Source organism: Indicator indicator, chromosome 38 (genome assembly GCF_027791375.1).
Source record: "Indicator indicator isolate 239-I01 chromosome 38, UM_Iind_1.1, whole genome shotgun sequence".
In the NCBI taxonomy this organism is placed as follows: Eukaryota; Metazoa; Chordata; class Aves; order Piciformes; family Indicatoridae; genus Indicator; species Indicator indicator.
Genome location: NC_072047.1, coordinates 136,888 through 152,404, shown reverse-complemented (window position 1 = coordinate 152,404; position 15,517 = coordinate 136,888). Strand labels below are relative to the sequence as shown.

The 15,517-nt window shown below is 56.4% G+C and overlaps 1 protein-coding gene across 1 annotated transcript in view; it reads left to right on the top strand.

Annotated features, from left to right (window-relative positions):
• The first annotated feature begins 2,202 nt into the window (after nt 1–2,202).
• The window catches only part of LOXL2 (lysyl oxidase like 2), a 63,148-nt gene continuing 49,833 nt past the window's right edge, over nt 2,203–15,517 (top strand). The window contains exons 1-2 of the mRNA XM_054396626.1: nt 2,203–2,563; nt 8,436–8,611. Of these exons, the coding sequence (XP_054252601.1) occupies nt 2,203–2,563; nt 8,436–8,611 (537 nt within the window). The remainder of the gene's footprint in view (nt 2,564–8,435; nt 8,612–15,517) is intronic.

The following is a 15,517-nucleotide window of genomic DNA, read 5'->3' as shown; positions in this document are numbered from 1 at the left end:
GTGCAGGCTGGGCTGGGGGTCTGGAGCAGGCTGGGCTGGGGGTGTGGAGCAGGCTGGGCTGGGGGTTTGGAGCAGGCTGGGCTGGGGGTTTGGAGCAGGCTGGGCTGGGGGTGTGGAGCAGGCTGGGCTGGGGGTTTGGAGCAGGCAGGATGGGACTTCGGAGCAGGCTGGGCTGGGGGTGTGGAGCAGGCTGGGCTGGGGGTGTGGAGCAGGCTGGGCTGGGGGTGTGGAGCAGGCTGGATGGGACTTTGGAGCAGGCTGGGCTGGGGGTTTGGAGCAGGCTGGGCTGGGGGTGTGGAGCAGGCTGGGCTGGGGGGAGGCTGATTGCAAGTCTCAATCTTACTGTGGGAGCAGGAGAGGGATTCAGTTTTGCCCTGGCATGGTTTGAACCAAGCTTTGCTGGAGGCACTGAGCTGCTGGATTCCCAGGGAACCAGGGCAATCCAACTGCTAGCACTTGAGACCCTGGAGAGTTTTACCCTGGGAAAACCAAACCAAACCAACCCAACCCAAAAAGCATTTTCCAGCTGTAGTTCTTTAGCAAGTTGAGCCAAACTCACAAATGGTTTGAATGTTTTGTTCTGGGGTTGGCTTTTGGTTGTTTGGGGTTGGGTTGGTTGTGTTTTGTTCCACTTTGTTCATCCATTCAACAAGAAATAATTTGCTTGCCCCTGGTTTTTTTTTTTTTTTTACCTTTTTATTTGTCCCCCGGGGGGGGTTTGCCTTCTTTTATTTGCCCCTCGGGGGGGTTTGCCTTCTTTTATTTGCCCCCGGGGGGGGGGGGGGGAGTTGCCTTCTTTTGTTTGCCCCTGGGGTGTTTTACCTTCTTTCTTTCCACCCCTGGAGGTTTTTTACCTTCTTCATTTGCCCCTGGGGTTTTACCTTCTTCTATTTGCCCCTGGGGTGTTTTACCTTCTTTTTTAACACCCCTGGAGGTTTTTTACCTTCTTCTCTTTGCCTCTGGGGTGTTTTACCTTCTTTTTTTTTGTCCCCCCCTGGAGTTTTTTTTACCTTCTTCATTTTGCCTCTGGGGTGCCTTACCTTCTTTTTTTCCCCCTGGTTTTTTTTTTTACCTTCTTCTCTTTGCCTCTGGGGGGGGGGGGGGTTTACCTTCTTTTATTTGCCCCCCCTCGGGGGGAGGGTTACCTTCTTTAGGTGAAGCTGCCTTAGCCAGCAGGGGTTGGGCTGAATGATCTGACAGAACCTGGTTGGAAGAGACCTCCAAGCTCATCCAGCCCAACTCTTGACTCAAGAACTCCAGGGTCAACCCTAAACCATGGCCCTAAGCACCAGGGGCTTGATCACCCCCAGGGATGGGGACTCCACCACAGCCCTGGGCAGACCATTCCAATGTCTGGGAACCCTTTCAGTGGAGAAATATTTCCTAGCATCCAGCCTGAACCTCCCCTGGGGCAGCCTGGAACCATTTCCTCTGCTCCTCTCTCTTGCCACCAAGGAGAAGACTCTGCCCCCTCCTCACTCCAACCTCCCTCAGGGAGCTGTAGAGAGCCAGAAGGTCTCCCCTCAGCCTCCTCTTCTCCAGCCTGAACACCCCCAGCCCCCTCAGCTGCTCCTCACAGGTTGGAAAGGACCTCTGGAGGCCTTTCTGTTCTCCAGCTGTGCCAGGGGAGATTTTGGGTTGGATGTTAGGGAGAAATTCTTCACGGGAAGAGAGATTGGCCACTGGGATGTGCTGCCCAGGGAGGTGGTGGAGTCCCCATCCCTGGAAGGAAAAATCAGGCTGGGTGAGGAACTCAGTGCCATGAACTCAGTCCAACACTGGTGCTGGGTGATAGGTTGGACTTGATCTCACAGCATCACAGAGGTTGGAAGGGACCTCCAGAGATCCTCAGGTCCAACCCCCCTGCCAGAGCAGCATCACTTAGGGTGGTCCACACAGGAATGCATCCAGGTGGGGCTGGAAAGTCTCCAGGACTCCACAACCCCCCTGGGGAGCCTCTTGCAGTGCTCTGGATGCTCTCAAAGGTCTATCCCAAGCTGGTCAGCTCGGTGATGGTTTGAAACTGTCTCTTTCATTTTGTGGCACAGGCAGCCCTGGGCAGAGTCTCTTCCCCTGCTGATGCCAAGAGATCTAAACCTCCACATCAACCCCAAGCTTCCCTCAACCTTCTCTTCCATTTCAGGACCTACCTGCACTGACCAGCAGCTGCTAGCTGAGAGGATTTGGCTCTGAGCACTGAACATGGAACCCTTGCTGGGCTTTCCCCACCACCACTGCTTCCTCCTCCTCTTCTTCATCTCCCTGAGCGCGCTGGGCTTGGCTCAGTACGAACACTGGCCTTACCTCCCTGGCTACCCTGAGCCACCCCCACAAGTGTACCAACCCCCCCAGAGAGCAGCAGATGTGCCCAAGATCCAGCTGAGGCTGGCAGGGCAGAAGAGGAAGCACAACGAGGGCAGGCTGGAGGTGTTCTACGGCGGCGAGTGGGGCACGGTGTGCGACGACGACTTCTCCATCCACGCTGCACACGTGGTCTGCAGGGAGCTGGGCTACCTGGAGGCTGTGTCCTGGCTACCCAGCTCCAAGTATGGCAAAGGAGAAGGTAAAAAGTCACTGCAGGGCCAGGAGGGTGGCACCAGCTGGCTGCTCTCCCAGCATCCGTCCTGCGCGCACAGGGAAGCGGAGAAGGGTCAGGGTTGGAAGGGAGCTGAAGGCTCAGCCAGTCCCAACCCCCCTGCCATGGGCAGGGACACCTCACACCACAGCAGGTTGCTCACAGCCACCTCCAGCCTGGCTGCAAAAACCTCCAGGGATGAGGCTTCCACCACCTCCCTGGGCAACCTCTGCCAGTCTCTCCCCACCCTCCTGGGGAAGAATTTCTTCCTCACATCCAATCTGAATCTCCCCACTTCTAGTTTTGTTCCATTCCCCCCCAGTCCTATCCCTCCCTGACACCCTCAAAAGTCCCTCCCCAGCTTTCTTGGAGCCCCCTTCAGATCCTGGAAGGCCACAAGAAGGTCTCCTGGGAGCCTTCTCTTCTCCAGACTGCACAGCCCCAACTCTCTCAGGCTGTCTCCAGAGCAGAGCAGCTCCAGCCCTCTGCTCATCCTCATGGCCCTTCTCTGGACACCTTCCAGCACCTCCAGATCCTTCCTGGAACAGAGGCTCCAGAACTGGACACAGAGCTCCAGGTGGGGTCTCAGCAGGTTGGGAAAGACCTCAGAGATCCTCAAGTCCAACCTATCACCTAACACCTGACCTCTCCTGACAACTCAACCATGGCTCCAAGTGCCACATCCAATCTTTTTTTCAACCCCTCCAGAGATGGGGACTCCACCACCTCCCTGGGCAGCACATCCCAAGGGCCAATTACTCTTTCTCTGAAGAACTTTCTCCTCACCCCCAGCCTAGACCTCCCCTGGCACAGCTTGAGGCTGTGTCCTCTTGTTCTGTCCCTGGTTGCCTGGGAGCAGAGCCCAACCCCCACCTGGCTACAACCTCCCCTCAGGTAGTTGTAGACAGCAATGAGGTCTGCCCTGAGCCTCCTCTTCTCCAGGCTGAACACCCCCAGCTCCCTCAGCCTCTCCTCACAGGGCTGTGCTCCAGACCCCTCCCCAGCCTTGTGCTCCAGACCCCTCCCCAGCCTTGTGCCCCAGACCCCTCCCCAGCCTTGTGCCCCAGACCCCTCCCCAGCCTTTTGTGCCCCAGACCCTTCCCCAGCCCTGTGCCCCAGACCCTTCCCCAGCCCTGTGCCCCAGACCCTTCCCCAGCCCTGTGCCCCAGACCCCTCCCCAGCCTTTTGTGCCCCAGACCCTTCCCCAGCCCTGTGCCCCAGACCCTTCCCCAGCCCTGTGCCCCAGACCCCTCCCCAGCCTTGTGCCCCAGACCCCTCCCCAGCCTTGTGCCCCAGACCCCTCCCCAGCCTTGTTGCCCTTCTCTGGACACCTTCAAGTCTCTCAAGATCCTTCTTAACCTGAGGAGCCCAGAACTGGGCACAGCACTCAAGGTGTGGTCTAAGTAGAGCTGAGCACAGGGCAGGATGAGTTCCCTGCTCCTGCTGCCCACACCATTCCTGATCCAGGCCAGGATGCCATTGGCCTTCTTGCCCCCCTGGGCACACTGCTGATCTAATTTTAGGTGGAGGGGAGATTTTGAAGGTGGCCAAAGTGAGCAGAGAGCTGAAGCATCCCTTCCAGGCTGGGGATTCTGCTCCTCTGCTGGGGCCAGATCTGGAATCCCTCAGCACAGCACAGACAGGGACCTGTTGGAGAGGGGCCAGAGGAGGCCACAGCAATGCTGGCAGGGCTGGAAGCCCTCTGCTGTGAGGCCAGGCTTGAGAGGGTTGGGGTTGTTCAGCCTGGAGAAGAGAAGGCTCCAGGGAGAGCTTCTGGTGGCCTTGCAGGGCTTGAAGAAAGCTGGGGAGAGACTTTTGAGCAGGGCTTGTTGTGACAGGCCAAGGGGGGATGGTTTGAACTGAAAGAGGGAGATTCAGGCTGGAGAGAAGAGAGAACTGAGGGTGGTGAGAGCCTGGCAGAGAGGTAGGAGCTGCTCCATCCCTGGCACCATTGCAGCTCAGGTTGTTTGGTGCTGTGAGCAACCTGCTCAGGTTGGGGATGTCCCTGCTGACAGCAGAGGGCTTGTGCTGGGTGAGCTTCAAAGGTTCCTTCCCACCCAAAGCAGTCTGGGAGTCTATAGTTCAATGATTGCTTTGCTGTCAGTGTTGCTGCTGTGCTTTTAGAGCCAGGAATTGGTGGAGATTCATGGAATGGGTTGGGTTGGAAAGCTCCTGGGAGACCTCCTTGTGGCCTTTCAGTACCTGAATGCTGGAGAGGGACTTTTTGCAAGGACAAGGGGCAGAAACTGGGGCAGGGGAGATCCAGGCTGGACTTGAGGAGGAAGCCTTTGAGGTCCCTTCCAATCCAAACCATTCTATGAAGTTGTGGGAACAGCCAGGAAGCTCCAGGGGGTGGCAAATGTTTCCCTCAGCAGCGTTTCACTGGACTTGACTCCATTCTTGTCTGCTGCTAGTTAAATGTTGACCTCTGGGGATGATTTTTTTTCATCTTCTCTGCCAAGCCTGAAGCCTGGCAGGCTGGTGGAAGCCACAGGCAGGGTGTTTGCACTGCAGCAGGGGCTGAAGGTGCTGTGTGTGTGTCTGTCACTTAGCACCACTCAGTGCTGACACCTATAAAGCTGCCCATAAAAAAGTGTGAGCAGGGACTTGGCTGGAAGGGGAAACCTTCAGTGCTGGGCCAAGCTGTGGAGTTTGGCTCTTGGGAGGGAGAGGGAGAGAGAGAGGAGGAGATTTCAAGGTGGGGGAGAGGGAGAGGAGGAGATTTCGAAGTGGGGGAGAGGGAGAGGAGGAGATTTCAAAGTGGGGGAGAGGGAGAGGAGGAGATTTCAAAGTGGGGAAGAGAGAGGAGGAGATTTCAAAGTGGGAGAGAGAGAGAGGAGGAGATTTCAAAGTGGGAGAGAGAGAGAGGAGGAGATTTCAAAGTGGGAGAGAGAGAGAGGAGGAGATTTCAAAGTCGGGGAGAGGGAGAGGAGGAGATTTCAAAGTGGGGGAGAGAGAGAGGAGGAGATTTCAAAGTGGGGGAGAGGGAGAGGAGGAGATTTCAAAGTCGGGGAGAGGGAGAGGAGGAGGTTTCAAAGTGGGGGAGAGAGAGAGGAGGAGATTTCAAAGTCGGGGAGAGGGAGAGGAGGAGATTTCAAAGTGGGGGAGATGGAGAGGAGGAGATTTCAAAGTGGGGGAGAGAGCGAGGAGGAGATTTCAAAGTGGGAAGAGGGAGAGGAGGAGATTTCAAAGTGGGGGAGAGAGCGAGGAGGAGATTTCAAAGTGGGGGAGAGAGCGAGGAGGAGATTTCAAAGTGGGGGAGAGGGAGAGGAGGAGATTTCAAAGTGGGAAGAGGGAGAGGAGGAGATTTCAAAGTGGGGGAGAGAGCGAGGAGGAGATTTCAAAGTGGGGAAGAGAGAGAGAGGAGGAGATTTCAAAGTGGGAAGAGGGAGAGGAGGAGATTTCAAAGTGGGGGAGAGAGAGGAGGAGATTTCAAAGTGGGAGAGAGAGAGAGGAGGAGATTTCAAAGTGGGGGAGAGGGAGAGGAGGAGATTTCAAAGTGGGAGAGAGAGAGAGGAGGAGATTTCAAAGTGGGGGAGAGGGAGAGGAGGAGATTTCAAAGTGGGGGAGAGGGAGAGGAGGAGATTTCAAAGTGGGAGAGAGAGAGAGGAGGAGATTCCAAAGTGCGGGAGAGAGAGGAGGAGATTTCAAAGTGGGGGAGAGAGAGAGGAGGAGATTTCAAAGTGGGGGAGAGAGAGAGGAGGAGATTTCAAAGTGGGAGAGAGGAAGAGGAGGAGATTTCAAAGTGGGGGAGAGGGAGAGGAGGAGATTTCAAAGTGGGGGAGAGAGAGAGGAGGAGATTTCAAAGTGGGAGAGAGAGAGAGGAGGAGATTTCAAAGTGGGAGAGAGGAAGAGGAGGAGATTTCAAAGTGGGGGAGAGGGAGAGGAGGAGATTTCAAAGTGGGGGAGAGGGAGAGGAGGAGATTTCAAAGTGGGGGAGAGGGAGAGGAAGAGATTTCAAAGTGGGGGAGAGGGAGAGGAGGAGATTTCAAAGTGGGGGAGAGGGAGAGGAGGAGATTTCAAAGTGGGGGAGAGAGAGAGGAGGAGATTTCAAAGTGGGGGAGAGGGAGAGGAGGAGATTTCAAAGTGGGGGAGAGGGAGAGGAGGAGATTTCAAAGTGGGGGAGAGGGAGAGGAGGAGATTTCAAAGTGGGGGAGAGGGAGAGGAGGAGATTTCAAAGTGGGGGAGAGGGAGAGGAGGAGATTTCAAAGTGGGGGAGAGGGAGAGGAGGAGATTTCAAAGTGGGGGAGAGGGAGAGGAGGAGATTTCAAAGTGGGGGAGAGGGAGAGGAGGAGATTTCAAAGTGGGGGAGAGGGAGAGGAGGAGATTTCAAAGTGGGGGAGAGGGAGAGGAGGAGATTTCAAAGTGGGGGAGAGGGAGAGGAGGAGATTTCAAAGTAGGGGAGAGGGAGAGGAGGAGATTTCAAAGTGGGGGAGAGGGAGAGGAGGAGATTTCAAAGTGGGGGAGAGGGAGAGGAGGAGATTTCAAAGTGGGAGAGAGGGAGAGGAGGAGATTTCAAAGTGGGGGAGAGGGAGAGGAGAAGATTTCAAAGTGGGGGAGAGGGAGAGGAGGAGATTTCAAAGTGGGGGAGAGGGAGAGGAGGAGATTTCAAAGTGAGTTGCCAATGCCTCTGGTCTGGAGGAGGCTCCAACCAGTGGAGGCTTGGTGAAGCTTGTGCAGAAGTCTGCTCTTTAAATCAGAGCTCAGGGCTTTCATCAAAGCTTGGAGCTGCCTCCTACGAGGCATGGAGTGAGGGTTTGAGAGAGGATGCAGAGAGAAGCCTTAATTAAACACAGGAGGGATAATTGGGTCAGCAAGATTGGAGGGCAGGATCTCATCAGCCCAGCCAAGGGGACCTGGTGGCACTGTGGGCTCTGAAGTGGCTGTCAGCAGAGGAGGTCACTTCCATCCCCCAGCTGCAGGGCTGCAGCACAGGTCTGCTCCAGGCTGCTGCTGAGGTTTTTTGGTTTCCATGCAGATAAAGGAGAGGGGAAAGCTGTGGGGCAGATCTGCTTCCACTTAGGACTTGGTGGAGCATCCAAAGCAGGCTGAGAGAAGGGATCCTGCCCCTCTGCTCTGAGGAGACCTCCCCTGCAGTGCTGTGTCCAGCTATGGGGTCCCCAAGACAAGGGAGATCTGGAGGGGGTCCAGAGGAGGCCACCAAGATGAGCAGAGGGCTGGAGAACCTCCCCTGTGGGGACAGGCTGGGAGAGTTGGGCTGCTCAGCCTGGAGAAGGGAAGGCTCCAGGGAGACCTTAGAGCTGCATTTCAACATCTGAAGGGAAGCTGCAGGCAAGCTGGGGAGGGACTGTCCAGAAGGGCTTGGAGTGGTAGGACCAGAGGCAAAGGTTTGAAAGTGGAGCAGGGCAGGTTTAGGTTGGACACCAGGAGGAAGTTCTGCACAGTGAGGGTGGGGAGACACTGGCACAGGCTGCCCAGGGAGGTGGTGGAAGCCTCATCCCTGGAGGTTTTTGCAGCCAGGCTGGAGGTGGCTGTGAGCAACCTGCTGTGGTGTGAGGTGTCCCTGCCCATGGCAGGGGGTTGGGACTGGCTGAGCCTTGAGCTCCCTTCCAACCCTGACAGTTCTGATTCTATGAAATGGCCCTGGGCAGCCTGCTCTAGTTGGGGGTGTCCCTGCTGCCTGCAGGGGGGTTGGACAAGATGCCCTTGGAGGATCCCTTCCATGCTGATGCCATCTGGGAACACCCCTCAGCTACTTCACTCAGGTCACCTCTTCCCCTTGCCACAGCAGGAGCACAGCAGCCTCCAGTTTGCTTCCAGTCCAACCCAGCTTCAGCCTCCTGACTCCCAGTTTGTATTTGCCTTTTTTTTTTTTTTTTTTTTTTTTTTTGCCCTTCAGGCAAAATTTGGATGGACAATGTCCACTGCAATGGCAAAGAGACCACCCTGGCAGCCTGCAGCTCCAACGGCTGGGGAGTGACTGACTGCAAACACACTGAGGACGTGGGAGTGGTCTGCAGTGAGAAGAGAATCCCTGGCTTCAAGTTTGACAGCTCCTTGCTGAACCAAATAGAGGTAAAACCTTCTGCAGAAGAGAGGGAAAAAAAAAACAAACAAAAAAACCTGCAGGGTGCTGCTTCTAGGAGCAGGCTGCAACTCCATGGGGACCTGGGAGTGGGGAACAGGGTTGGGGAGAAGCAGGTGAGGGATCTGGAGGTGGAGAACAGGGTTGGGGAGGAGCAGGTGAGGGACCTGGGATGGAGAACAGGGTTGGGGGGCAGCAGGTGAGGGACCTTGGGATGGAGAACAGGGTTGGGGAGGAGCAGGTGAGGGATCTGGGATGGAGAACAGGGTTGGGGGGAAGCAGGTGAGGGACCTTGGGATGGAGAACAGGGTTGGGGAGGAGCAGGTGAGGGACCTGGGGATGGAGAACAGGGTTGGGGAGGAGCAGGTGAGGGACCTGGGATGGAGAACAGGGTTGGGGAGGAGCAGGTGAGGGACCTGGGGATGGAGAACAGGGTTGGGGAGGAGCAGGTGAGGGACCTGGGATGGAGAACAGGGTTGGGGAGGAGCAGGTGAGGGATCTGGGATGGAGAACAGGGTTGGGGAGGAGCAGGTGAGGGATCTGGAGGTGGAGAACAGGGTTGGGGAGGAGCAGGTGAGGGACCTGGAGGTGGAGAACAGGGTTGGGGAGAAGCAGGTGAGGGACCTGGAGGTGGAGAACAGGGTTGGGGAGGAGCAGGTGAGGGACCTGGGGATGGAGAACAGGGTTGGGGAGGAGCAGGTGAGGGACCTGGGATGGAGAACAGGGTTGGGGAGGAGCAGGTGAGGGACCTGGGGATGGAGAACAGGGTTGGGGAGGAGCAGGTGAGGGACCTGGGATGGAGAACAGGGTTGGGGAGGAGCAGGTGAGGGACCTGGGGATGGAGAACAGTGTTGGGGAGGAGCAGGTGAGGGACCTGGGATGGAGAACAGGGTTGGGGAGGAGCAGGTGAGGGACCTGGGATGGAGAACAGCGTTGGGGAGGAGCCCCTGAGGGACCTGAGGGTGTTGAGCCTGAAGAAAAGGAGGCTGAGGGGAGACCTTCTGGCTCTCTACAGCTCCCTGAGAGGAGGCTGGAGCCAGGTGGGGATGAGGTTCTTCTCCCAGGAAGCTCAGTAACAAGCAATGGGATGAGAGGAAACAGCCTCAGGTTGATCCAGGGGAGGTTTAGGTTGGATGTTAGGGGGAAAAAAAATGCACTGGAAGAGTGGTTAAGGCCTGGCACAGGCTGCCCAAGGGAAGTGGTGGAATCACCACCCCTGGAAGTGTGCAGAACCCCTGGAGATGTGGTGCTGAGGGCCATGGCTCAGTGGTGGAGTTGGCAGTGTGAGGTCAGCACTTGGACTCCCTGGCCTTGGAGGTCTTTTCTGTCCTCTTCCTCGCCTTGCCCTTGCTTCACTTGGCTCTGGAGGGAAGGGAGGGGACCCTGAGCTGCCTCTGTCAATGGCTCTGTTGTTGCTCATGGAACATCAGGGGTGGCTTTGGCAGCCTTGTGCTTCCCCCAAGCCACAGGGGAAGCCTCAGAGCAGGGGCCTGGGAAGGAAAGATGCTTCAGTCTAGACAGAGGTGGCTTCAGGATGCTTCAGGCATTAAGCAGGGAAGCTGGGGAGGGCTCTGCTTTTCCATTAGCTAAGCTCTGGGGGCTGACTGATGAGTTGAGCACATGAGGTAACTGAGGGCTAGCTTGTGCTGGGGGGTGGGGATGGGGGTGAGGGTGAGGGGAGGGAGATTTGTCTTCACATAGAAGGAAAATGAATCATGAACCCCAAGCAGCTCATGTAGCAGGAGCCTGACTCACCACCAGGATCTCTCAGGGGACATTGGTGTGAGGCAAGGCAGGGTTGTTTTTTTTTTCCCCCTCCCCCCCCCCATGTCCTGGAAGCTGTGTGTGGGTGAGGACAAATCCACTGATGGGACAAGCAACTGCTCCCAGGGATTGCTTGAGGGCCACTGGAGAGGGGAAGCACCAAAGTGGGTGGAGGGGAAAGGAGGGAAATGGGAGGAAGAGGAAACTGCAGCAGGAGAGGTTAGGAGGTGATCCCAGCCCTGTGGAGAAGGACCTGGGAGTGCTGGGGGGGCAACAAGTTCTGCATGGGGCAGCAATGTGCCCTGGTGGCCAAGAATGGGGTCCTGGGGGGCATTCAGAGTGTGGCCAGCAGAGCCAGGGAGGTTCTGCTCCCCCTCTGCTCTGCCCTGCTGAGACCTCCCCTGGAATATTGCATCCAGCTCTGGGCTCCCCAGGTCAGGAGGGACAGGGAGCTGCTGGAGAGAGTCCAAGGGAGGGCTCCAAGGATGCTGAAGGTCCTGGAGCAGTGCCTGGGGAGGAGAGGCTGAGAGCCCTGGGGGTGGTGAGTGTGGAGAGGAGAAGGCTGAGAGGGATCTGCTCAATGTCTCTCAAGAGCTGAGGGCTGGGGGACAGGAGGCAGGGGCCAGGCTCTGCTCACTTGCACCCTGGGCTAGGCCAAGGGGCACTGGATGGAAACTGCAGCACAGGAGGTTGCAGCTCAGCAGGAGGAGGAACTTCTGCACTGGGAGGCTCCCAGAGCTCTGGAGCAGGCTGCCCAGAGAGGTTGTGGAGTCTCCTTGTCTGGAGCCTTTGCAGCCCTGTCTGGATGTGTTCCTGTGTGACCTGTGCTGGATTCTCTGCTCCTGCTCTGGCAGGGGGCTTGGACTGGATGAACTCTTTGGGGCCCTTCCAAACCATCCTCTGATCCTAAGAGCTTGAAGTAGCTGCACTGAGCTGGGAGCTGTCAGCCTGCCTGTCCCTTTGCCTTGCTGACAGAAAGCAGCCACCCTCAGCTCTGTGACCTTGTCTCTGTGCTTCTCCCCTCTCCTTGCACTTCAGTACTCTGCTGTTGCTTTCTACTCTCCAAAACCGGGCTGCATTTTCTTTTTTTTTTCCTTCTGTCCCACCCAGCTGAAGGGTTCTCCTTCTGCTGACCTCCTTGCAGCAGGATGAAGGCTAAAGGTGATGAGCTGTAAATGTTTCAGATGCCTTCCTGGGAGCACTTAGCAGTCACACTTAGCTGTCAGATGCTTCAAGCTCTCTCCTCCCCACCCTCTCTCTCTCTCTCTCAGCTTTCCTTCTCCTGATCTTGCCTTTGCCTCATTAGCAGCTGGTGTGACATAGTTGGAGGCAGAGGTGCTGAGCAGGGTCACTCAGAGGGTCAGAAAGCCCAAAGCAGAGCGGGGCAGGAGGTTTTTGTGGACACAAGCTGAGTGTCTTTGGCCTCTCTGGCATCCCTGTGTGTCAGAGCTCACATTCAGCAGAGGAAACATCATCCTGTGGGACACTGCTGCCTTCTGCAGCTTGCCCCAAGTGATGTTTGCTCTTTGGAATGTGAGAGCTGAGGGCTTGAGGGGCCTGGGATTGTCTCCTGGGCCTGGGATTGTCTCCTCAGCTGCAGAATGCTGTGGTCAGGTCCCTCCACCACAGGTTGCATTGGGTTGGAAGGGACCCTCCAAGGTCAACTTCTCCAACCTCCCTGCACTCAGCAGGGACGTCTCCAGCTGGATCAGGCTGATCCTGAATGTCTCCAGGGATGGAGCCTCAACCTGCCCTGGGCAGCCTCTTCCAGTGTCTCCTCACCCTCATTGTGCAGAACTTCTTCCTGGTGTCCAACCTAAATCTTTCTTGCTCCAGTTGCAAACCATTGCCTCTTGTCCTATCCTCACAGCCCCTTCTGAACAGTCCCTCCCCAGCCTTCCTGTAGGTCCCCTTCAGGGATTGAAATGCAGCTCTGAGGTCTCCCTGGAGCCTACTCCTCTCCAGGCTGAACAGCCCCAACTCACCCAGCCTGTTCCCATAGCAGAGCTTCTCCAGCAAGGAGAAGCTAGATCAGGCTGCCCAGTGGCTGCCACCAGTCCCACTGGCTTCAGCTATTGCCCTGAGGGAGCTAAACCAGAACAAAGTCCTCACTGAGCTCTCCAAAGGGAGATGTCTGAGCCCTTAGGCTGCTTTTCAAACCAGGATTGACTCAGAGCAGACCTGGTTGGAGAGATGCAGAGAGTTAGAATCAGAGAATTGTCAGGGCTGGAAGGGAGCTCAAGGCTCAGCCAGTTCCAACCCCCCTGCCATGGGCAGGGACACCTCACACCACAGCAGGTTGCTCACAGCCACCTCCAGCCTGGCTGCAAAAACCTCCAGGGATGAGGCTTCCACCACCTCCCTGGGCAGCCTGTGCCAGTCTCTCCCCACCCTCCTGGGGAAGAATTTCTTCCTAATATCCAATCTGAATCTCCCCACCTCTAATTTTGCTCCATCCCCCCGAGTCCTATCACTCCCTGACACCCTCAAAAGTCCCTCCCCAGCTTTCTTGGAGCTCCCTTCAGATCCTGGAAGGCCACAAGAAGGTCTCCCTGGAGCCTTCTCCTCTCCAGACTGCACAACCCCAACTCTCTCAGGCTGTCCTCACAGCAGAGCAGCTCCAGCCCTCTGCTCATCCTCATGGCCCTTCTCTGGACACCTTCCAGCACCTCCAGATCCCTCTTGGAACAGAGGCTCCAGAACTGGATGCAGTACTCCAGGAGTGGTCTCAGCAGAGTGGAGCAGAGAGGGAGAATCCCCTCCCTGGCCCTGCTGGCCACACTTCTCCTGCTGCAGCCCAGGCTCTGCTTGGCTCTCTGGGCTGCAAGTGCTCACTGCTGGCTCCTGTTGAGCTTCTCCTCCCCCAGCACCCCCAAGTCCCTCTCCTCAGGGCTGCTCTCCAGCCAGTCCCAGCCCAGCCTGTAGCAGTGCTTGGGACTGCCCTGACCCAGCTCAGGACCTTGCCCTTGGTCTTGTTGAACCAGCTGCAGTTGATGTATTCAGTTGCACCTTCCAGCGCTGCTTTCCCACACTAGTTAGTGACAACTCTGCTGATTCCCAAGTGGATCCTGGCTGCCTGCAGACTGCTGTTTGGACAGCCAGCAGATGAAGGGCAGCCAGCAGTGGCTGCAGTGAATGTGCTTGGTGCAGCCTGCTTGATCCAGCCCCAGGAGTCTGTGAGTGTGGTTCAACAGGGAGATGGTAGCTCAGGGTTGGACTCAAAGGATCTTGAAGCCTTTTGCCAAGCAGCTGATTCGCTGATTCTGCAATTCCCACCAGGTCTGGGTGTCAGGAGCATGGCAGGGAAGGGAAGGGAAGGGAAGGGAACAGGAAATGGAAGAAAGGGAAGGGAAGGGAAAAGGAAACAGAAGAAAGGGAAGGGAAGGGGAGGGGAGGGGAGGGAAGGGAAGGGAAAAGGAAACAGAAGAAAGGGGAGGGAAGGGAAGGGGGAAGGGGAGGGAAGGGAAGGAAAAAGGGAAGAGAAAAGGGAAGGGAAGGGAAAAGGGAAGAGAAAAGGGAAGGGAAAAGGGAAGGGAAAAGGGAAGAGAAAAGGGAAGGGAAGGGAGAAGGGAAGGGAGAAGGGAAGGGAAAAGGGAAGGGAAAAGGGAAGGGAAAAGGGAAGGGAAAAGGGAAGGGAAGAGAAAAGGGAAGGGAAGAGAAAAGGGAAGGGAAGAGAAAAGGGAAGGGAAGAGAAAAGGGAAGGGAAGAGAAAAAGGAAGGGAAGAGGGAAGGGAAGAGAAAAGGGAAGGGAAGAGAAAAGGGAAGGGAAGAGGGAAGGGAAGAGAAAAGGGAAGGGAAGAGGGAAGGGAAGAGAAAAGGGAAGGGAAGAGGTAAGGGAAGAGAAAAGGGAAGGGAAAAGGGAAGGGAAGGGAAAAGGGAAGGGAAGGGAAAAGGGAAGAAAAAAGGGAAGGGAAGAAAAAAGGGAAGGGAAGGGAAAAGGGAAGAGAAAAGGGAAGAAAAAAGGGAAGGGAAGGGAAAAGGGAAGGGAAGGGAAAAGGGAAGGGAAGGGAAAAGGGAAGAGAAAAGGGAAGGGAAGGGAAAAGGGAAGGGGGAAGGGAAAAGGGAAGGGGGAAGGGAAAAGGGAAGGGAGAAGGGAAGGGAGAAGGGAAGGGAGAAGGGAAGGGAGAAGGGAAGGGAGAAGGGAAGGGAGAAGGGAAGAGAGAAGGGAAGAGAGAAGGGAAGAGAGAAGGGAAGAGAGAAGGGAAGAGAGAAGGGAAGAGAGAAGGGAAGAGAGAAGGGAAGGGAAGGGAAGGGAAGGGAAGAGAGAAGGGAAGGGAAGAGAGAAGGGAAGGGAAGGGAAGGGAAGAGAGAAGGGAAGGGAAGGGAAGGGAAGGGAAGGGAAGGGAAGGAAGGGAAGGGAAGGGAAGGGAAGGGAAGGGAAGGGAAGGGAAGGGAGAAGGGAAGAGAGAAGGGAAGAGGGAAGGGAAGGGAAGGGAAGGGAAGGGAAGGGAAGGGAAGGGAAGGGAAGGGAAGGGAAGGGAAGGGAAGGGAAGGGAAGGGAAGGGACGGGAAGGGAAGGGAAGGGAAGGGAAGGGAAGGGAAGGGAAGGGAAGGGAAGGGAAGGGAAGGGACGGGACAGACTCCTGCTTTTCAGGCTTTGAAGTGGGCAAAGGCTGTCATAGATTCATAGAGTTTGGGGGGCTGGAAGGGATCTTAAGGCTCATCCAGTTCCAACCCCCTGCCATGGGCAGGGTCATCTTCTCCTAGCCCAGGTTGCTCAAGGCCTCACCCAGCCTGGCCTCAAACACCTCCAGGGAGGGAGCATCCTTGACCTCCTTGAGCAACCTGTTCCAGTGTCTCTCTGTCAAGAATTTCTTCCTCATCTCCAGGCTCAGTCTCCCCTCTTCCAGCTCAAAGCCATTGTCCCTCATCCTGTCCTTGTCCAAAGTCCCTCCCCAGCTCTCCTGGAGCCCCTTTCAGGTACTGGAAAGCTGCTCTAAGGTCTCCATGGAGCCTCCTCTTCTCCAGCCTGAACAACCCCAACTCTCTCAACCTGTCCCCATGGAGGAGGTTCTCCAGCCCTCTGATCCTGGTGGCCTCCTTTGGACCCTCTCCAGCAGTTCAATGTCCCTCTTGTGCTGGGGACACCAGAACTGACCCTGCAGTGTGGCCACCTCAAAGCAAAATCACAA